This window comes from Piliocolobus tephrosceles, chromosome 4 (genome assembly GCF_002776525.5).
Source record: "Piliocolobus tephrosceles isolate RC106 chromosome 4, ASM277652v3, whole genome shotgun sequence".
Classification (NCBI taxonomy): Eukaryota; Metazoa; Chordata; class Mammalia; order Primates; family Cercopithecidae; genus Piliocolobus; species Piliocolobus tephrosceles.
Window position 1 is genome coordinate 76,407,265 of NC_045437.1, and position 23,732 is coordinate 76,430,996.

The 23,732-nt window shown below is 41.1% G+C and overlaps 2 protein-coding genes across 6 annotated transcripts in view; both read left to right on the forward strand.

Annotated features, from left to right (window-relative positions):
• The window catches only part of TENT2 (terminal nucleotidyltransferase 2), a 74,863-nt gene extending 70,206 nt beyond the window's left edge, over positions 1 to 4,657 (forward strand). For 4 of the 5 annotated variants that reach the window (XM_023214935.3, XM_023214934.3, XM_023214939.2 and 1 more), the window contains 2 exons: positions 291 to 370; positions 3,189 to 4,652. In XM_023214935.3, the coding sequence (XP_023070703.1) occupies positions 291 to 370; positions 3,189 to 3,263 (155 nt within the window). In that variant the 3' untranslated portion in view covers positions 3,264 to 4,652. Of the gene's footprint in view, positions 1 to 290; positions 371 to 3,188 lie in introns of all 5 variants that reach the window. The other variant, XM_023214937.3, reaches the window with a different exon arrangement.
• Positions 4,658 to 7,858: 3,201 nt separating this feature from the next.
• The window catches only part of CMYA5 (cardiomyopathy associated 5), a 105,029-nt gene continuing 89,155 nt past the window's right edge, over positions 7,859 to 23,732 (forward strand). Inside the window, exon 1 of the mRNA XM_023215071.2 lies at positions 7,859 to 8,073. Within this exon, the coding sequence (XP_023070839.2) occupies positions 7,925 to 8,073 (149 nt within the window). The 5' untranslated portion in view covers positions 7,859 to 7,924. The remainder of the gene's footprint in view (positions 8,074 to 23,732) is intronic.

Sequence of the window (23,732 nt, forward strand, 5' to 3'; positions counted from 1 at the left end):
CTAATTTTTCAGAAACCTTACACACATTTATGATTTAGACTTAACACACCTATGCTGATGACTTTCATTTTTAATCACCTTCTCCCTTGAATTTTATCTAACTTATTAGGCAGTTCATAGTATGTTAAGCTTTTCTGTATACATAAATCTAATAAAGATATTAGGCTGACCCATCTGAAATTGCAATTTTTGTAGGTCAAAAACTGTCACATATTGACAGCGTCAAACCTAAAAAAGAAACTGTAGCTCTCATTTTAATGTTTTCTGTATATGTGCATTTAACATTGCAGAACCTTTTGATGGAACAAATACAGCCAGAGCAGTGCATGAAAAGCAGAAATTTGACATGATCAAGGATCAATTTTTAAAGGTAAACAATGCATTAGATCAACCCTAGAAGCATTAGTAGACCAGTATGCTTTAAACAGGAGAAAATATATATGTAATAGGACAGAATGGTTTCTCTTTTGTGAATCCATTAATATAGCATGATAGGGAACTTATTGTTTGAATTTAGTTAAACTTTTCCTCAAAGAGATCTGGCTCTGTTTTTATTCACATTGCTTTCACTTTCATAGAAATAAGCATTTTCTCTTTTCTTTTTGAGACAGAGTTTCACTCTTGTTGCCCAGGCTGGAGTGCGGTGGCACAATATCAGCTCACTGCATCCTGCACCTCCCAGGTTCAAGGGATTCTCCTGCTCAGCCTCCCAAGTAGCTCAGATTACAGGTGTGTGCCACCACACCTGGCTTATTTTTTTTTATTTTTATTTTTTGTAGAGACAGGGTTTCACCATGTTGGTCAGACTGGTCTCAAACTCTTGACCTCAGGTGATTCACCTGCCTCTTCCTCCCAAAGTGCTAGTATTACAGGCATGAGCCACCGTGCATGCCCTGCCGAAGTAAGCATTTTCATAGTGAGCTTATTAAATTTCCAAAATGAGTAAAACCTAATGGACTCCTTTCCTTCCTTAGTTTATTGGGGAATTTATTGTGGCCTTAGAAGGAAACTGATGTCTGATCCATGCTTTTTTTAATGTATACCCCACTGTCACAGGAATTAGAGTGCCGTTTTATTTTTGTTTATATTTTGGAAAGTTAAAATTTATGTATGTGTCTGTGTCTATAGTATGAATTTATTCATCAGTGATGTTGCTAGATGTAGTCTTAATCTTCAAGGACTTCCACAACACATTGTAGAAATGCATTGATTAATACATGTATTGAGACATGGAGGGGAGGGAAAGCTTCGTAGAAGAAAAAGATGAGAAAACTGCAAAGATCATTTTAGAGGCATACTTTTTCATTATCTAGACGTACAAGTGGATTTTATTTTAATGATAATTTAAAATACAAGGATTGAGGCATGAATATCACTGGAGCCTAGGAGTTTGAGGCTGCAGTGGGCTATTATCAAGTTGCTGCACTTCAAGCCTAGACAACAGAGTGAGAGACTCCACCTCTTAAAAAAGAAAAAAAGAATAAAAATAATGGCTGGGTGCAGTGGTTCACACCTGTAATCCAAACACTTTGTGAGGCCAAGGCAGGAGGATTACTTGAGGCCAGGAGTTTAAGACCAGCCTGGGCAACGCATAGCAAGACATAGTTCACACACACGACATAGTTAATACACACACACACCCCCCACTCCACCCCACCCCTGGGTGTAGTGTTATGCACCTGTGTCTTAGCTACTGGGGATGCTGAGTAGGGAGAAAGGCCTTGAGCCCAGGAGGTTGAGGGTGCAGTGAGCTGTGATTGTGCCACTGCACTCCAGCCTGAGCATGAGTAATAGAGTGAGACCCTGTTTCAAATAAATAAATAGATAAAATATAAGTATTCTATTACTTAGATTTTGTTGGATATATCCAACAAAAGGATATATCATTGAAGCAATCCTTCAAATGAGACTTTCTTAATTTGGCAACCAGAATAGAAAATTTGTCCTATAGAAATTCTTTAATTTTAAAACAAATATTCAAGAGAGAATATTTTCGTCTGTCAGATTAAATTGAGAACTCAAAAATAGCAATGCTACATTGGTGTTCTTATTGATGAGTGAGCTTTCATTTAGGATTGTTTAGTTGTAAAACCAGTACTTTTAGACAATTGAATAATTGACATGAGACTAGAATACAAAGATCTGCAGTCACCAAGTAGTGAGACAGATTTTTAGCTTGTGAACAAGTTTCTTTTGTTCTCCTTATCCATTCAAATCACTATTATTTTCCAGAGGCATACATAAAGTACCTTATTGTAAATTTACTTTCTCCTTCGTAAATACTATATATATATTTTTTGAGACAGGGTCTTGCTCTGTTACCCAGGCTCATGCAGCCTCAATCTCCTGGGCTCAATGATTCTCCCACCTCAGCCTCGTGAGTGCTGGGACTATAGGCGTGTGCCACCGTACCCAGCCAATTTTTATACTGTTTGTATAGACAGGGTTTCACCATGTTGCCCAGGCTGGCCTTGAGCTCCTGGGCTTAACTGATCTGCCCACCTCAGCCTCCCAGAATTCTGGAATTATAGGCATGAGACACTGTACCCAGTCCCATAAATACTATTTTTAATGGAAAAAGCTAGTAAAGATGTAAGACAGTCAATCAAATAATTGAAATAATACTCTTTTCTCAAATCCAGAGTTTTTGTTTGCTATTTTTAGATCGAATTAATCTGTGAATAAATATTGTCAGTTGTATCTTTCAGTACCACCTTTGTGCCCATTTCTTTATTAATGAATTGGAACCATAAAAATACAGAGTTTTTAAATAACATTTTATTTTCTGATGACAGAAACAATACTTACACTGTGTTAAAAACTTGGAAAATAAAAACTCAAAAGAACCAGCCTGGGCAATACAATGAGACCTCTCGTCTCTACAAAAAAATTTAAAAATTAGCTGAGCGTGGTGGCACACGCCTGTAATCCCAGCTACTCAGGAGGCTGAGGTGGGGGAATCTCTTGAGCCTGGAAGACGGAAGTTGTAGTGAGCCGAGACTGCACCACTGCACTCCAGCTTGGGTGGCAGAGCGAGACCTTATCTCAAAAAAAGAAAAAACTCAAGGAAAAAACTATTCAAAATTTTACCACCTAGAGAGAACCAACTGTTAACATTATTTTAAACTCTCAGTCTTTTGTTCTGTATAAATTTCAGGTTTTAAGAATGATTTTTCTTTCTCTCCCAGTCATGGCACAGATTGAAAAACAAGAGAGATTTGAACAGTATACTACCTGTAAGAGCTGCTGTCCTGAAAAGATAACTGGCCTCTATTTCTTAATAAATTCTTCCAAGAAATAAAGAACAATAGTTTCATCGTAATACATTATGTTTACCTCCATCATAATTGCTTTTTTCATAGTTCTTGTTTTCATTTTTTATTTTTAAAAAGACATATAAAGATTGCATATTTTATTATGACATTTCCTAATAAAACCCTTTGATTTAAAAATAAAAATGTATTTTTGAAAATGTTTACATTGATGATTAGTAATATTATGGCATGCGTTTTCAGGTGATCAGATAAAATATATTTTGCGAAATTACCTGAACAAATAAAAAGTTTTTGATACAACTTCAATTAATTGTAACACATGCTAATCCTGAAGAGATGTGTGGAATTTTGGAAGGGGTCTAATTCATACATGCTTAAAGTCTAACCTACATTAGATAGTTTGTTGTCAAAGTCTGTTCTAGTAAAGTGAAGATTCAAGTCAGTTGTTCAGTTACTTGAAGCAAAACAAAATCATTTCAGTCAAATCACTGCAGAGTCATGAAATACTGAACAATTGCCTTAAGTCTTTGCTTTGCCTGACTCACTGGGATAGACTGAGGCTTCGGGTGTGTCTGTATTAGCATTTCATTAGTACTTCACATGCTTTTGATGTACTCTTGAGATTGCTTTAAATTTTGTATTGAAACAACAATACATTTTGCACTGTAGTAATAGGAGCACTAACTCTTACAACAGTTAGTGAATTGTTTTAAAGAATCAGTTCAGTGTAGACATTTTGAAAAGATTGTTTCCTGTGCTTTATGATAGCTTAGTACAATGTGCACTTCTGCTTTACTTGCCGTTTTCCTGCTCTATTTTCTCTGTGACATGAAGCAACAGAAACTGAGAGATCAAAGTTAAGATTATATCCTGTTTGAGTATCAGATATTTTTCTGTGTACAATTATAGGATTGTAATCTAAACTGGAATTTTTAGACAGTAAGCCACTACAAAATGTTTTAGATAAGACACAATAAAATTATTATAAATAAAAGCTTAATATTTGTAAAAAATCTCTTTTTTAGTATTTCTTTTTTCACATGAAAGAAGTAGTGGTGGCTGCTAAACAAAAAAAGCTACAGTGTTTATTAAGGTTGTTTTTGATTTATGTAAATATTTGTAAATTGGTCAGTGCCTGTAAATTTAAATATAAAAAGTCATCTTGAAAAGTTTTAACTTTTTCAAAAGGACTATGTCCAACATTTTTTAGACCTGCTGTAGTAAACTTTGTACCTCTAACGTATTTTTTTATTTTTATTTTTTGCAGACCAAATGCTAAAACTTTTGCTTTTCTTTGACTTGTAAAAGGTGCACATTTTCATTTTCTTTAAGTTCAAATTTTTGTATGTCAAATGCAATAAAATTTATATACGGACATTGTTGAGGTGTTTTTTTTTTTTTCTGTGAAAGTCTTTGCTTTTGAGATGAGACCGAGGCTGTAGTTATCATCTAAAACTGAAGTAAATCTACTTATTAGCCAGCTAACCACATCAATATCTTATGTCTCTGGCACTATGAGGAATGAAAGTTTACACATAGTAAGTGTTTTAGATTCCTGATGTGTAACACTTTTTATGCATTTGAGCTTTTCATATTTTGGGGGGGGGGAATTTTTCCTAAAATTTACGTTGTGCATCTCTTAATGAGAATGTACTGAGTAGAGTTAATATTCTAGTGATGACTGTGTAATCATTATAAGCATTAGTCTTAGTACTATTCAGTAATAACTGTGCAACTTTCAGGGATGGGTAAGTATGTACCCTTTGCCTCTACAGTATTATGACATTTCCTAATAAAACCCCAGAATTTACCATAGTGTGGACTCCTTCACTGTCAAGTGTTCTCTCAGTTTTCAATGGCCCCATCCCTACTGCTGCTTCTTTTCACTTGTTTTACTATGAAAAACAGATCAAGAAGTCACTAAACCTAGATTCAATTCTAAATCAGTAGACTGAGGCCTAAAATTATGCACATGTGACTGGCCAAATATGTCAGATAAGTGAACTGTTAATATATGAGAGAATTTTCTAGACTTTTATTAATCTCAATTATTCGTTTGGTGAGTACTAAATTATTTTCTGTTTGTGTTGATCTGTCCATTCCTGTATGTAGTTGTCCCTCAGTATATTGAGGGATTGGTTCCAGGCCACCCCCATCCTCTTCAGATACCAAAATCCGCAGATGCTCAAGTCCCTTATAAAAAATGACGTAGTATTTGCATATATCCTACACACATTCTCCTGTATACTTTAAATCATCTCTAAATTACCTGATACCTAATACAATGTAAATGCTATGTAAATAGTTGTTATACTGTATTGTTTAGGGAATAATAATGACAAGGAAAAAAAGTCTATACCTGTTTAGTACAGATGCAACCATTCTCCCTCCCTCTCCCTGCCCCCCCCCACCCCAAATATTTTTCATCCTTGGTTGAATTCACAAATCCTACATGGATACGGAGGGCTGACTGTATTTGCATGTGTTGTTAAAGTGGTGTTTAAAATGTGCAATCTGTACTACAATTCTAAATTTTGGATTGATTTGAACTAGGATCTTTGCAAATCTCATGGACATTAATGTTTGTAAGAAATTTTTAATTAAATGATGGAAGGAACATAGAATGGCTACCTGTGGTTTTGATTAGTGTGTAACGGATTCCCACAGCTGCGACTGAATTCCTTTTGTCCTGGATGAGCATGGTCATTTGGGATTATTGATGGTAAAGTTTAGCTGGTGTTAAGAGAATAAACATTGCTGATGCTAAATCTGGTTTAGTGAACTGTGGAAGTCTTGACTCTGCTGTTTTCCCTCCTTATGTCCCACTAGCTGATGTATCTGTACTGTAATTCAAAGATTTACAGTTCATTAGCTACAGACGTAATGTATGCTTAGCAACTAGTGTAACTGGTGAATAATCCCCAGCTTACAGTCATATTTAACAACTCTGTGACTTGCTATAATTAAAAATAAATGTTAACTTCTAGCCATCAAATCATTCTCATGAAATGAGTATCTTTATTGTAAAGATACCTCAATTTGTACAGTCAGCAGGTCTGGTTCTGTTCTCTTCAGGGAGCATCCATTATATGTACCTGCTGTGTGCTGGCTACTTTGCTAGTGTGTAGGCTTGTAAAGGATGGGAATGGTGGGACAAAGATGAGTAGTAAACTTACAAAGTCTGCTGGGGAAGGAGATACAAACATAATCTGTATAGGATTATGTGGGAACCTGAAAGAGAGGTACAGAGTTTAACTTTGGGATTTCAGAGAAAGGTGGTATCTTGAATGATGGGTATTCTGGTAAAAATGGGACGAACCTTTGGGGCAGAAGGAATTGTGTAAAGACACAGTGGAATGACTCGACAATGTTGGAAACTCCTGACTTCTAAAGAGAGCTGACCAGCTGGGCACGGGGGCTCACACTTGTAATTCCAGCACTTTGGGAGGCTGAGGTTGGCGGATCACCTGAGGTCAGGAGTTCGAGACTAGGCTAGCCAACATGGTAAAACCCCGTCTCTACTAAAAATACAAAAATTAGCCAGGCATGGTGGTGGGTGCCTGTTATCCCACCTACTGGGAGGCTGAGGCAGGAGAATCGCTTGAACCCAGGAAGTGGAAGTTGCACCAAGCCGAGATCACACCATCGCACTCCAGCCTGGGAGACAAGAGCAAGATTGCGTCTCAAAAAAAAAAAATAAAATACACTGGACAGGTAAAACATGGCCTGTTAGGCAACCGTTACCTTTGTGAGGATGTTGGGGTTCAGGCTTTGAGCAGTGGGAAGCCATTGAGGGGTTTTAACCACAACTTGATCCAGGGAAAGGTTTGAGGCCTTTGGGCCAGTTTCAGACAAAACTTAGCTTTTTGCTAACGTGGGGGAAATTGCTCCTCCTCAAGGTTTAAGATGAGTGGAGATAAAGTTTCCTGGCTCAATAACAGGGACCACTGAGCAAGAAAATATACAGTATATTGACTTGCGATATAAAGGGAGCCGGGACGGAATAATGGTTCGAAACTGGGCTTTTGAGCAGGGCAGCTTTGTTTCTCATTGGGTCACTTTACTAGCAATGAGAGCCTGAGCTGCTGGAGCTCTTCGGAGCCTCAGTTTCCTCATCTGGGAAACCAGCACTACAGTAAAACCTTCTACAGGTACCACCGCAGAATCGAGGTAATGAAAGCGAGACTCTTAGCAGAGTGCGTGGTAGTTAAGTGCCCCGCTCAGGATGTAGTTATTGTTTGGGATAAAGGGTCCAAAAAGTAGTTCAAAACCGAAAAGACTCACTCTGGAGGAAATAGAGACTGGGCTAGGTTGTACTTCCTCCTTCGAACCCCCTGGTGCAGCTGGAGCCCGGGCTCCTTAAAATGATCTCCAGTTGTCCGAAAGGCCCTCCAGGGACCTGGCGAAACGGGGGCGGGGGAGGGCTCGAGGAAGAGGAGAAGCTGAGCCCGGGCCCCAGAAGCTTGGTGGCGAAACTTTGACGCCTTCTATTTAAAGTCGCGGGGCTCGCCCGCCCCCGGCGCCTGGAACCCGAGCCGCCCCCGCAGGGGCAGGGCTGGGAGGGCAGGGGCCAGAGCAGTCGGAGGGAGAACACCAGGCGCGGCGCGGGCGGCTCCGGCTCCGACTCCGGCCCCGGCCCGGGAGAGGCGATGGCGAGCCGCGATAGCAACCACGCTGGCGAGAGCTTTCTCGGCTCCGACGGGGACGACGAGGCGACCCGGGAGCTGGAGACAGAGGAGGAGTCGGAGGGCGAGGAGGACGAGACGGCGGCGGAGTCGGAGGAGGAGCCGGACGCCAGGTAGCGCGAGCCTCTCTCCTCGGCCAAGGGCCTGCAGGGCAGCTAGCAGCTTCCTCGCTCGTTTGCTTTAAGTTTTTAAGCTCTGGGGTTCGTTTCCCTCGAGTTAGGCACTTACTCTCTGGGTGCACAGCCGTTTAAAAGAACTTGAAGGTGAAGGTGCTCGCTGTCAGCTGGAGTGACAGGCCCGCCTGCAGCAGAGTTCATTACCCCCGCCCCCAGCTCCTTGTGACTCGCTGCTCTTGTTTATTCCTGAGGATTTACTTAGGTCCTGCCTAACTGCCGAAATGTGCTGGAACGCGTACATCTGGCCCAAGGCACAGGAACAATCGCTAAATCCTGAGCTAGAGAAGGGGGTAGGGTGGAGGCGGTGAAGGCGCCCTGGTACCTTCAGATGAATGGCGGTCTCCCCGGCGGCCTAGCACTGGACTAGGCTGCAATAAGGTGACCTTATTTTGATACAAAGGCCCATGAATTCTTTGGGGGAAAAGAAGCATGAGTTTCAGTAATCCTTGTTCTTCAAGTCCTGCTTCTTTTTTCCTGGTCCCAAGTATCAGTTTCCGTGAATGTGATGAAGTAATACTATGTAAAAAAGATGCGCCTCCCACCCTTCCATCCCCCACCCTCCTTCCCTTTCTTTAAGAAGGCCCTAAAATGAGAATAATAGAAATCATCTAATCTCTATTTGGATTTGCTTCTACCTTCACTGGTTCTCCTTGAGTATGGGTTTTGGGTTTTTTCCCTGACTGTGTGTCAGTCAGTGACGTCTCTTCTTCAGTCTGTTCATAACAGTGGAAAGGCTTTGAAGGTGGCAGGTGGATGTGTACCATCTCAGAACGCCCAGCTTACCTAATCAAAGCCAGCAAAGCCGGTGTTGGAGAAGTAGCCCATAGAGTGGCATTGAGGAGGATGGACGGTCAGGCAGGAAGTCCTGAATGCATGTCACATGTTTACCAAGCAACTACCAAGTGGGAAGCAAGCACAGTCTCTGGCCTCAAGGACTTTGTGGGAAAAGTTTCCCTAACTTTCTCCCCTATGGGGAAACGTTTCCCTAACATGAGGAGTGTGAGGCTATATAGAGGTGGAGGGAAGGACGGTGGGTACTGTGCAAGGGCAGAAGAGGGAGTATTGGGCTGGAGCTGCCTTGAAGTAGCGGGCAGGGACTACAAACAGGAAGAGCGGAGGAGAAGGCACCTGTAGGAAGTGGATCAGGGAGTAGGGGACCTGTGATCCCTTGGCAGTGTTGAGAAGGGGAAGTCTGTCAACCCGAGCTTTTATAACCTTTCCCTTACTGTTGTCTGTGATCCTCATATCCTTGCCCAACCACATTTACAACCAAGAGAATCTGAAAACTCGTTTACACTAAAATGTGAGCAGCTGACAGTTCACCACTTTGGGGTTGTATTGCCATTTGACAAAGGTCAAGGCCTTCAGAAAAGGATGTGATTTGTCTGCAGTAAACTTCAGCCTGCTCTGACTATAGACAGTAAGGTGGACACCAGGTAAAGAGGTCAGAATAAATAGAGTGGAGGGAAACATGAGGGAATATGGAAAATGGAGGCCTGGAAAAAGCATCCAGTTTATTTTTTATTAGATGACAAGGGTAGCAGGAAGTCAGCAAAACTTCTGGATTTAGGAAAAGCACATGTTGACAAAAAAGTGTCAAACTCTGTAAAATATTTGAAGAGATTGATTCTGAGACAACTATGAGTGACCAGTGGCCTGTGACACAGCTTGCAGGAGATCCTGAGAACATGTGGCCAAGGTGGTTGCAGGACCGCTTAATTTTACACATTTTAGGGAGACATGGGACCTCAGTCAAATACATGTAAGATGTACATTGGTTTGGTCCAGAAAGGTGGGAAAACTGAAGGGAGTGGGGGCTTCTAGATTATAGGTAGGTTTAAGTTTTTTCTGATTGGCAATTGGTTGAAAGAGTTAAGTTATTCTCTTCAGACTTGGAATCAGTGGAAAGGAATGTCTGGGTTATGGTAAGGGGATGTTGGGACCAAAGTTTTCTCATGCAGATGAAGCCTCCAAGTAGCCAGCTTGAGAGAGAATAGATTGTAAATGTTTCTTATCAGACTGAAAGAGTTGTTCTGTCAGTAATTCCAAAAGGGAGGGGGATGTAGTGAGGCATGTTCCATCTCCCCACCCATCATGGCCTGAGTGAGTTTTTCAGGTTAGCTTTGGAATGCCTTTGCTGAAAGGAGGGGTCCATTCAGACGGTCAGGGGGCTTAGAATTTTATATTTGGTTTACAAATCTTTATTTTTAAAAATTCAAAAGGCACAAAGTAATCTGTAAACTTTCCTTTACCCTTTCAGGTATGATATGTAATTATCTACAGTAACCTTTCTGAATTGAGGAAAAATTCCTTTTAATTATAAAATGCTTTTGTCGTGCAGGAAAGCTCATCATTTACATACACTAACATGTATATTGGATCAGAGAACTATCCTGATATCTCATCCAGTGATATGAATGTGACATATAGCATCAAGAGGCCTGATTGTGAATCCTATTAGTTGTTCCATAATGGGCAAATTCTGTCCTCTTTGAGCCCAATTTTCTCATCTGTAAAATAATAAGAATTCCTAATTCATCAGGTTGTTGTAAGGATTGCATAAATTATGTGAATGTGTGGAGGAGTGCTTGGTTCTTAGTAGCTTCCCATTAAGCTTTAGTTTCTTTTATTCCATCAGATGAGTCATTATTAGCAGGAAGGCTCTACCTTCTGCCCACTATTCATCCATGAAGGGAGAGATGGTCTCAGCTTTCAGTATAAATAATGATCCTATTTCATTTTTTATTTATTCATTCACTAAACATTCATGGAGTGCCTACTATTAGTATTTGCCATAGACAATGCAAGGTGCTGGGGATACAAAAATAACTAAGAATCCATTACCGTTCTTATGTTTACATTCTAGTTGGGGAAACAGAAAAATATAATTATGTCGTTAGCTGTTAGAAGAGATTTAAGGAAGAAAAGCTCTGTATGAGACACCTCAAAGTCTTGGGATCCATACTACCTGGAAGGGTTGGAGAAGGCTTCATCATTGCAGTGGTGTTTTGAATCATAATAAAATGCCTCACAGTGCTTGTAGTTTGTGGATATCAAAATATATTTTTATGTTTCTAAAACGTCACCAGAGAACTTTTGTGAAAGGCAGATTATAAAACCCACAGGATTTTAGAGCTAGCAGAGGCTTTAGAAGTATCTGTTCCCAACCGGTCTGACTTTAGATTCAGAAACTGAGTGTCAGGAGTTGTTTGTTCAAAGTCACAAAGTCACACCTTTTTTTTTTTTTTTTTGAGGCAGGGTCTCACTCTCGTTGTCCAGACTGGAGTACAGTGGCATGATCATGGCTCACTGCAGCCTTGACTAACCAGGCTCAGGTGATCCTCCCACCTCAGCCTCCTGACTAGCTGGGACTACAGCTGTGCATCACCAGGCTGGCTAATTTTTTGTATTTTTATAAGAGACAGGGTTTTGCCATGTTGCCCAGGCTGGTCTTGAACTGCTTGGCCCAAGCAATCCATCTGCCTCAGCCTCCCAAAGTGCTGAGATTATAGGCATGAGCCACTGTGCCCGGTCTGCCACAGAATTTTTTGGAGTAGAATTAGGAGTAGGCCCCAGTCTGGACTCCAGTTTAATGTTCATTAATTTATTCATTTGGCAGATATTTATTGAACTCCTATAATGTGCCAAAAGCTTCCTAGGCACAAGGAATACAGCTGTGAACAAAATGAATAAGGTCTCTGCCCTGCTAAAACTCACTCCAGTTTGGGGAGACAAATAAATAAAACATATAGTATGTCAAGTGGTAATACATTTTGAGGACAAAACAGCAGGATAAACAGGTGGGATGTATTTGAATGAGGTGGTAAAGAAAGCCTCTCTGATGAGGTGACATTTGAGCAGATACTGAAGGAATGAGTTTCTAGGCAAAGGGAAGACCAGGTGCAACAGCACTGAGGCAGGGATATGTGTCTTATTTGAGGAACACGAGGAGGTCAGGATGCTGGAACAGAGTAAGGTAAGGGGGTGAGTGGTCAGAGTCGAGGCTAACAGATAGTTGGGTTGCAGATCATGTACGGCTTTGTAGCCCATGGTAAGGATTTTAAATTTTATTCTGAGTAAAATTGGAAGCTATGTTCTGTCTACTATACCGGTCTGGATAAAAACAAACAAACAAACAAACAAAAAACAAGGAAAGCACAGTGATTCCTTTAAATAATAAGCACCTATACATTTGTATTTTCATTTTACTAGTATTTATTAAACACCATGTGCCAAACACTATGTTAAATGTTTCAAACTCATGGTTTCCTGTATAGAGAGGAGACAGAAGTAAATATAACTGTTATTTTTGTATTTCTCTTGCTGTAGACCAGTGAAAGCCAACTCTTTCAGCCTTTCCCACAGATCACTTAGAAACTTTTCAGCATTTTTATTTTGGGTCATTCTCTGATGATCAATTTTCGTTTCTCTATTTAAGCACAGAGGATTTTTGCTACAGCAGTACCCAAAACTTAAAAATCACCTTCAGTTGCAGCTTTGCCAGTGCTTCTATAAAACAGGTCTGTCTAAGCTGACAGAATTAAAATTATTAGTGACATTCACATTTAACTAGTCCTTGTAGGAAATCAACCTTTTGGAAGGTGCAGAGAATTTGTAAATGGTTTTCGTTATCAGTACAGAGCACTCTGTTTCCGTATATCTATTTATATGGTGTCTCCCACAGATGTGCTTACCTAGCTGTTTTGACAAGTGTGTTATTTGAGCCAGCCTTCTTCTGAGGTCAGTGGAAAGAGCTCAGAATGGGAGGGGTGACTGCTCAGGATGCCAGAGGCTGAGGGAGGATAGAAGATAACATAGTCACTTGTAGCCAGAAACTGAAGAGCTATTTAAGTATTGGCTGCATGGATATTGTATGTCCTTGGTAAGACTTTGACTCAACGAAGAGTCAAACACAGCAAGAGTTGGAATTATCATTATTTTTTCTTTAAAAAGGCAAACTTACTAAAAAGTGTAGGACATACTGATAAAATGTTACATAAAAAAAGTCTATATTCCCTGGATATTCTGAAAACAGGCTTTATGAAAACCTAATCTTCTTTAGTCAGTAAGCCAAATTCCCCTTCCTACCAACGTGACTTAAGAGAATCAAGTACAAGAGACAGGTTGTGGCTGTACATGAAAATAACCTTTGATTTAGTCCAGCATTAGCCTATAGAAATATAAGGTGAGCCACATATTTAATTTTAAATTTTCTAATAGCCACATTTTAAAAAGTAGAAAGAAACAAGTGACATGAATGTTAGTAATCATTTAACCCAATATCCAAAGTATTACCATTTCAACATATAATCAGTGAAAAACTTATTAGAGATATCTTACACTATTTTGTACTAAGTCTCTGAAATTTGATGTTTTTTAAACACTTATAGCATGTCTCAATTCATCTTACCTAACCACATTTCGAGTGCTTCATAGCCACATGTGGCTAGTGGCTATCATACTGGACAATGCAGGTCTGATAATACCTAGAAATCTGCTAGCTTCATTGGAATCTGGAGAACTGCTGCGTTGGTAATAAGTTCTATATGCCAGGCCCTGTGCTAGATACCAGGGACACAAAGAGGATTGGATGACACAGTTGTTTTCCCTCAAGGAGCTCAGTCTGGTGAGTGGAAGCGGTTAATTTCAATGTAATATCATAAGCACTACACTAAGGATATTAACAGAGGAATATCCAAAGACGTTCTTCCTAAAATGAGATTTAGAAAGATTTCTGTAGCGTGACACTGCGGTTGGGCAGAAAGATATTCCAGGCACAATATGTGGTTAGGTATTCCTTTAGTTCCTGGTTCCAGCTCTTGTGCTGCTAATTGCTGCTCTGTCTAAACTTTCTTGTTATTATCCAGAGTCATCTCAGGATTTTTCAGGGTTGAGAATATTTGTTGATTGGATAAGTGAATGGTGTGAATAAATAAATGAATAAATGAGTGTGTGAGTCAAGGGCAAATCTTCCAGACTTTTACAAGAAGCAAGTTTAGTTGGAATACTGAACTTGTAAGATCAGGTAAGACTTTTGTTGGTTGTTGGCAGTTCATTTACCAGGGATTGATAATGCCCAGTGACTCTGGAAAGACAGTAGCTTGGAGGGAACAGTGACAAGTACTGAAGGATTGTTCAATTAAGGTGTCTGCAGTCATCAGTGCCCCCTTCTGTGACTTGTCAGAAAGTCACCCCTAGACTGATCCTTCAGTCAGATCATAGATGGAAAAATAAGAACAGACTTTGCTTTTTGCTCAGAGAAAATTTTTCTGTTAAGACAACCAAAGTGAATTCAGTTCCAAAATTCTTCAGCCTAATCTGATAAAGTCCAAGATATGGGGGAAAATTAATTGATGCTACTGTTCAGTCCACCAAACTAAATGCTCAGAGCCCTCTCAGGGAGCTATTAATGTGTTTTCTTCATGTAAGTATGCCTCCTTTTAAGAAAAATTCACTTGCAAAATTGAAATTTACATTCACTGTTGTATACCATAAATATATATAATTTTGATTAAAAAAACTTAGAGAAATTTACATTCATTACAAATTTCCTCCTAATGGCTGATTTCACAAGGGCACTTAAATTGTTGATTTATAAATAAAATTAATTTCTTCCATTTAAAGAAATATTTTTATTGGCCAGGCGCGGTGGCTCATGCCTATAATCCCAGCAGTTTGGAAGGCCGAGAGGGGCGGATCACCTGAGGTCAGGAGTTCGAGACCAGCCTGGCCAATATGGTGAAACCCCATCTCTACTAAAAATACAAAAATTAATTGGGCGTGGTGGTGCATGCCTGTAATCTCAGCTACTTAGGAGGCTGAGGCAGGAGAATCACTTGAACCCGGGAGGTGGAGGTTGCAGTGAGCTGACACTACGCCATTGCACTCCAGCCTGGGCAAAGAGAGCAAAACTCTGTCTCAAAAAAAACAAAAAACAAAACAAATAAAAAACAATGTATTTACTGTAAGAAAAGAGGCTTATTCATTCAAAAGATATTTACTGTGGGCCTATTGTGTGCCAGGCAATATAAACATGGAGTGAACAAAACATGTAAAGTTATTAATCGTCAAAGGTTAGCCTCTGGGAAGGACAGGTATTAAATAAATAATCTCATAAGTATTAGCTAAAGCAAATGCATTGGTACAATGAATTGGACCTAGGGAGCTGAGGTAGGGACCTGCTAGGACCCTCGAGTCCCAGTCTCTGAAGCCTCCTTGCTCATTCCCTGGGAGTTTTCAGTCAGCCTCTGGTCCCTCTTGTTAGTCCTTCTCCATCTGCCTACAACAAAAGGTTTCACTGTCCTCTAATGAGAGTCTGGCAAGACAGCCTGGCTGCTGATGACTCTTATCCTAGAAGGGACTTCACACGTCATCTCCTTTACCCTCATGCTTCTGATGAGTGAACAGAGGCCCAGATAAGAGGAGGGAAACCATCACTTAGTCAAGGAACATCTAATCTCTTCCAAGCACTATCACTTGTTATTTGGAGTTATTTTTACAATAGCTCTGTGATATAGGCATTGTTTTCATTCCCATACTGAGTAATTTACCTAATTTCAGACAGCTGGTAAGTAGCACAGCTAGGATTCTAACCCCAGTCTACTGGCAGGGCCCGTGCTGGAACCATCATCAGTTCAGTGCTCACCTCAAGATTACATAATATGTATATTACACACACCTGTTTTTATTAGCCAGTTTATTTCTTTTATATTTGAGTACAATTTTGCTATTTTTATATAATCATTTCAATTCAAACTTTTTTAAAGGCAAAAGCATCAAAGACTCAAAAAATCTGCATAGTAGCTAATCTTGACCAGCATCTTAGCAATATTAAGTTTCCTGATGTGTAATAATGAGAGTAGATCTTATGTTTAAAAATAGATATTAGGCAATCCAGTGTGATTGCATTTTCATAAGGCCAAAGATAGTAGCACCAAAATAACTTCCTTATATGCTGTATGGGATCATGTAACAAACTTGCAACAGTTATTTACCATAATATGTATAAAATTCAGATTCTTTGTTTAAAAGACAATTTATATTAGTTTTGGGATCATGAACTTTGAAGTTTTTCTATTTATTTACTTTTTCCCAAGAGGGCATGAGAAGAGATTGAGACAACTGACTTCAGCTCTTCTTAGAATTTTGGGAGCTCCAAGAAGAGCTTCAATAAATCCCCTAGTCATCTATCACCATTTTGGGCATAAATCAGGTTACATTGCATTAAAAAAACAAACAAACAAACAAACAAACACCTGATAGAACTGAGAAGACCAAGATTATCATCCTGGCTGTGCCACTTACTATGTGACGTGGGGCAGGATACTTCGCCTCTCTGTGTCTTTACCACAATTTTCCCACTTCCTCCCTGACTGGCCCCTGTCTGCCTCTCTCAGCTCATCTCATGCCACTGCATTTTCACGACACTCCAGCCAGCCGGCTAATGAGCCTGTTCCTCCATCCAGGTCTTCGCTCTTGCTGTCTGCTCTCTCTGGAATGCTTCTTTAAATCCACTATTCAGGTTTTGGTGCAAATGACACTTTCTTAAAGAGGCTTTCCTCAACTGCCATGCCGCATGGGCTTAGTTCACTCCCTTCATGTCTTTCACGGTCACGTTATTCATTATTTCACATTGCTCTTCATAGCACCTATCATTATCTGAAATTTTATTCGTTACTGCCGCCACCAGAATAGAAACTCCATGAGGGAAGGGGCCTTGCTTCTCTGTTGCATTGCCAACAGCTAGAACACAGTGCCTGCTACACAGTAGGTGCCTAATAAATGGTGGTTGTGGCCGGACACGGTGGCTCAAGCCTGTAATCCCAGCACTTTGGGAGGCCGAGGTGGGTAGAGCACTTGAAATCAGGAGTTTGAGACCAGCCTGGAGAACATGGTGAAACCCCATGTTTACTAAATATACAAAAATTACAGTGGCGGGCACCTGTAATCCCAGCTACTCGGGAGGCTGGGGCAGAAGAATCACTTGAACCCAGAAGGAAGAGGTTGCAGTGAGCTGAGATGGCGTCACTGCACTCCAGCCTGGGTGACAGAGTGAGACTCCGTCTCAAACAACAACAGAAGAAAGAGAGAGAGAGAGAGAAGGAGGGATGGAGGGAGGGAGGGAGGGAGAGAGAGAGAGAAAGAGAGTGAAAGAAAGAGATGTTGAATGCATGAGTAGTTGGGGTTCACCATAACATTTTATCCCTAGGATCTCAGTTCCTTCTGTCTGATGCACACCACTCGTATTACCACCCTCCTAACAAATTATCTTGTTCTTTATTATCCTCATGCCAGGATAATAAAAGGCATGGAGAGTGAAAACCGAGCAGTGGTCATTGATCTGGCAAAATGCAAGTCTATAGAGAGAGATGAATAACTAATGGAAATGCAGACACCTTTGAAAGGGTTGATAGTTTAAGCCTATCAGCATCTGCTTTAGACTGAATTCAGTTTTGAATAGGTCCTTTCAAATACGGGATCTAGATTACTCTCCTGGGAGAAGAGGAGACTAGAAAGTGGAAAGAGGGAAGTGGGTGCCTAGAAGAGGAGAGGGCCCCCAGAGCACACTGGGTGCTACAGTTGTGTCTCAGTCTGTCCTGCCCACAGGAGTGAACCGAGGGTATCACCCAGGAAACTGCAGAAAACTGGCTACAAACTCTTGGCCTCAGTCACTGATAACTGCAGGAGGGGGTGACATTCTTATTTCCCTGACTCCTCAGAGAATCCGATACAGAAGGGGAAGAGGAGCATGGACAGAGTTAACCGTATTGACATATAAACTAGAACTGCCTGAAAACCAAACGTGGAGTTAAAGCATCTGATAGAGTTAGGACCCCTAATGCATTTACATACTCGACTCCTTGGAAGAAAATTCTAGTGGAGTCCCTGGACACCATCCTAGGTGGGCAGGGAGATGCAGGGTAATACAACCTTTGTGGCTGGAGGGCCAAGTCCGAGAGAGGAATGCTGGCATCTGAATATCAGACCTTATTATCTGAATAACTGACTGGAATCAGTGGTCTACTTTACCTGAGAGGAAAATGGCAAGAAACGGCAACCACTCTTAGACTTTTCTTTCTCTTTCTGTTCCAGTTGATACTTGCTGCTCAACCTGCTACAGTTTCACTTGTCAATCTCATAAGTTTCCTTTGACTGAGTTTGCATAGTTTAACACTTTAGAATCATGAATTCAGAAACCCAGGCTTTAGTGACAACACTGCCACCAAACAGGTTTCATTTTGCTAGGAAAGCCTTATGTAAGTTATTTTCTCTAGGTGAGGGGTGCTGCCTTGGGTTCCAGAATCTTCACCAGTTAGGGTTTGGATTTGCAATAGAAGTAAACTGTGATCAGTTTAAGCAGAAAATTGGGTGGTAGCTCATAAATCATGGGAAGGTTGGAGAACTAGTCATTAAACAGGAACAGCCCCTCAAACTATGACTCGAAACTGCCCTGATGAATTACTTCAACTCAATTATAAAAAGACAACCCAATTTAAAAATAGGCAAAGGATCTGAGTAGAAGTTCTCCAAAGAAAATATGCAGGCCAGGCGCGGTGGCTCACGCCTGTAATCCCAGCACCTTGGGAGGCCGAGGCGGGCGGATCACAAGGTCAGGAGATCGAGACCACGGTGAAACCCCGTCTCTACTAAAAATACAAAAAATTAGCGGGGCGCGGTGGCGGGCGCCTGTAGTCCCAGCTACTCAGGAGGCTGAGGCAGGAGAATGGCATGAACCCAGGAGGCGGAGCTTGCAGTGAGCCGAGATCGCGCCACTGCACTCCAGCCTGGGGGACAGAGCGAGACTCCGTCTCAAAAAAGAAAATATGCAGATGTCCAGTGAGCACATGAAAAGATGGTCAACATCATTATCCATCAGATAAATGCCAGTTAAAACCACAGCAAAACCTAAGTGTCTAGTAATGGATGAGTGGATAAGGAAAATGGGATATACAGACAAAATGGAATATTATTCTACTATAGATTCTATCAGTTGCAGTGATGTGGATGGATCTGGAGATCATTATGTTAAGGGATATAAGCCAAGCACAGATAAACAAATATCACATGTTCTCACTCATTGGGAGCTAAAAAAGATCTCATGAAGATAGAGAGTAGATCGGTGGTTACTTCAGGCCAGGGAGGGTAGCGCGGAGGGAGGGATGAAGAGAGATTGATTAATGGGTACAAATATATACTTAGAGCTGGGCGCAGTGGCTCACACCTGTAATCCCAACACTTTGGGAGGCTGAGGCAAGCAGATCACTTGAGGCCAGGAGTTCAAGACCAACCTGGCCAACATAGTGACACCCCATTTCTAGTAAAAATACAAAAAAAAAAAAAAAAAAAACTTAGCTGGGTGTGGTAGTGCATGCCTGTAGTCCCAGCAACTCAGACAGGAGAATCTCTTGAACCCAGCAGGTAGAGGTTGCAGTGAGTCGGGACAGCACCACTGCACTTCAGAGCAAGACTCTGTCTCAAACAAACATACACTTAGAAGAAATAATACCTGGTGTTTGATAGATCAGTAGCGTGATTGTAGTTAACATTAATTGACTGTACATTTCAAAATGTGTAGAAGAAAATAAATCAAATGTTCCTAGGGTAAAGAAAAAATAAATGTTTAAGGTAATGGATATCCTAATTACCCTGACTTGATTATATAAATGTCTCAAATGATCACATGTACCGAGAAAATATGTACAGCTCTTACATATCAATAAAAAGAAATTAATTGAAATCTCACACACACATAAATAAAACCACAATAAGATACTACTTCACACTTTCTAAGATGGCAAAGACAGATGTTGGGAGAGGATGTGGAAGCATCAGAATCCTCATATAACACTGGTAGGAATGTAAAATGTTACAACCACTTTAGAAAACAGTCTGGCAGTTTCTCAAACAGTTAAACATAGGCTTACCATATGAGTCAGCAATTCCACTCCTAGGTATGTACTCGAGAGAAATGAACACATTTGTCCACATAAAAATCTGTACATTAATATTCATAGCAGCATTATTCATGATAGCCAATAAATGGAAACAACCCAAATGTCCATTAAGTAATGAAGAGGTAAAGAGGCTAGGTGCGGTGGCTCACACCTGTAATCCCAGCACTTTGGGAGGCCAAGGTGGGCGGATCATGAGGTCAGGAGATCGAGACCATCCTGGCTAACATGGTAAAACCCCGTCTCTACTAAAAATACGAAAAATTAGGCAGGCATGGTGGCTGTACTCCTACCTGTAGTGGTGGCTGCAGTCCCAGGCACCCATAGTCCCACCTACTTGGGAGGCTGAGGCAGGAGAATGGCGTGAACCCGGGAGGCGAAGCTTGCAGTGAGTTGAGATCTTGCCACTGCACTCCAGTCTGGGTGACAGAGTGAGGCTCCATCTCAAAAAAAAGAAAGAGATAAAATGTGGGCTGGGTGCAGTGGCTCACACCTGTAATCCCAACCAATACTTTGGGAGGCCAAAGCAGGAGGATCATTTCCACCCTGAGTAACATGGTGAGACCCTGTTTCTACAAAACAATTTAAAAATTAGCTGAGCATGGTACGGTTCTAGCTATTCTGGAGTCTGAAATGGGAAGGTTGCTTAGGCCCAGAAGTTTGAGGCTACGGCGAGCTATGATCTGCCACTGTACTCTAGCCTGGGCAACAGAGCAAGACCCTGTCTCAAAAAAAAGTGTTATATTCATACATACAATTCATACATACAATGGAATATTATTTGGCCATAAAAAGGAATGAAGTACTGATATATACTATAACAGGAATGGGCCCTGAAAACTTTATGCTAAGTGAATAAGTCAGACACAAAGAAACACATATTGTATGGTTTCATTTATATGAAATGTCCAGAATAGGCAAATCTTTAGAGACCCAGAGTAGATTTGTGTTTGCCTAGGGCTGGAAGGGAGATGGGAAGGGATTAGGGGTGATGCTTTAGGGGAATGGGGTGTCTTTTGGGGGTGATGAAAATGTGCTAAAATTATCTGTGGTGATGATCGCACAACTCTGTAAACATACTAAAAGCCATTGACTGGTACACTTTAAAAGGGTGAATTTTATAGTATGTGAATTATACCACAATAAAGCAGTTTTTAAAAAATCGTCTGGTGAGTAAACTGTTGCTATGGCTGGGGCACTAGATGTCACAATTTATGCTATTGCCACATCCACACCAGCAGTTCCATATTGCAGCAACTGGGACTCCTGCTACTGCCAGAGAGAACAAGGAGCTACACATCTGTTTGTTTCCTCAGTAGCTCTCAAGTCAGTCTAAAAAGGGACGTGAAGGTCATCACTAGGAGAGTATCTAGTGCTGTCAGTTCTGTCTCCTCAGGGCCCCCAAGGTGGGGAATCCACCAAGTGGGAAGAGAGAGTATTTGCTCAACTGTCTTTTTGGATGTCAGATGTCTGCTGGATCAGCAAGGGGCCCCGGGCTAGGCTGTTCTTCAGATTTTGTTACCTGACCCTCAGATCATTTAACACAGGATGCAGTATATTTTGCTATTTCTGTGAATGTACAACACTTTGTTTAAGCAATAGAATAAATTGGTTAATATTTCCCAAGGAAATTGAATTGAAAATACAACATAGATCAGTGAACAGATAAAACCATATGAGGTTGAAGTTTTCCCCCATTAAATATCAGCTGAATCGGAGTATTCACTGTTTATTCCAGCATGGACATTCCATTTTACAGTAAGAACAAAGAAGTCTTTCACCCTGGCCTCAATATGACCTGTCTTACACACGTTGGTATTTCTGCTTTGGGGTTTCAAAACTCCTTTGAAATCCTGTCACTGTTTGTTATTATCAGGAAGTTAATTCCTTCTAAAGCCTTTTGGTCTGTATGCCTAGGGTAATCCTCCTTTGGAGAACTGTCACCATCTCACAGGTGGGCTATAATAGAGTGTATATATGACCTTGGTTCGGGGGGAAATCAGATTCTAGTAGTGTCAGATTTTCTTCTCTGGTAAGTTGGAAATGGAGGCAGAGATTCTCTTTAGTTAGCTTTAGAAAAGGGGCTTGGAGGACGTTTCTCAACTTTTTGGAGATCTAGTCAACTTTATTTTGATCTTTTCTTGGAAATCATTAATTTTTCTATCAGTCAAAAAATATTCTAGGGCCAGAAATGGTGGCACATGCCTGTAATCCCAACACTGAAAGGCTGAGGCAGAAGGATCGATGAAACCCAGGAGTTTGAGGCCAGCCTTGTCAACATAGGGAGAGCCTATCTCTACAAAAAATTAGCCTGGGATGGTGGTGCACGCCTGTAGTCCTGGCTACTTGGGAAGCTGAGGTGGGAGGATCGCTTGAACCCAGAGGTCAAGGCTGCAGTGAGCTGTGATTGCACCAGCTTGGGCAGCAAAGTGAGACTGTTAAAAAAAAAAAATTCTAAAGGTACATCCTGAAACTGTCCAAACTGCCCAAGATGTGGTAAAGAAGAATATTAGCTAAAATTGCGGAGCATAATTTGGTGTCTAAGATGGTGTCCAGGAAAAAAAACAGGTCTATTTAATGCTAAATAAAAACTATCTGTCAAGGCAGGAATCCCAGAGTGTAGAAGGGTGGGGAGGTGACAATCCGTAGGGAAAGGGTGTGACCCCCACTGCGGGTCTGAATGCTGTATCACACTCAAGTGTGTTCTAAAATCTTAAAACAGTTCACCCAAAGCAGAGCAACCAGAATTCTATGAACATACCCTGTGTTCAAGGGTCTGAAAGCCATTTGAACTGGTCCTATCACCCAGGAGAGGTTCCATCCTTTATCAAAGCAAGTCATGCCAACAAGCAGAAGTTTTCCTACCCCTTTATTTTCGTTCTCTTGGATGTAGAGATTAGAAGAGGGAAAAGCAATAAAATAACTTTTCTGAAAGCCAGGAGTCCCTGCCTTTGTTCTTGGTTGATCTCTTAATCTCTTTGGGAAATAATTTTCTGTTACTGAGGGTGCCATTTGGGGACAGCCATGTTGAGAGAGAGAGAGAGAGAGAGAGAGAAAAGACTTGCAGAGACAAGGAGAGACCAGAGCCAAACTGACACATCAGAGGTAGAGTAGCTCCCTTGACTCCTGATGGTTTTCCTGTTTCCCCTTCACTGGGAGGCCTGGATATACCTCTGGCCTCTGGATCCTATGAGAAGTCTCTGTTTCTTTCAAATAAAGACCCTCTATTTAACCTAGCCTAAAAGAGTTTGTTTCTTATCACCACAAGTGCCTTAACCCCTTCTTAACATTTCTAACAGCTTTAAAAAAATTTTCTCCTGGCCGGGTGCAGTGGTTCAAGCCTGTAATCCCAGCATTTTGGGAGGCTGAGGTAGGCGGATCGTGAAGTCAGGAATTCAAGATCAGCCTGGCCAATATGGTGAAACCCTGTCTCTACTAAAAATACAAAAATTAGTGGGGCGTGGTGGCACACGCCTGTAGTCCCAGCTACTCAGGAGGCTGAGGCAGGAGAATTGCTTGAACCTGGGAGGCAGAGACTGCAGTGAGGCGAATCGTGCCAGTGCACTCCAGCCTGGGTGATAGAGTGAGACTCAGTCTCGATAAGATAAGATAAGATAAGATAAGATAAGATAAGATAAGATAAGA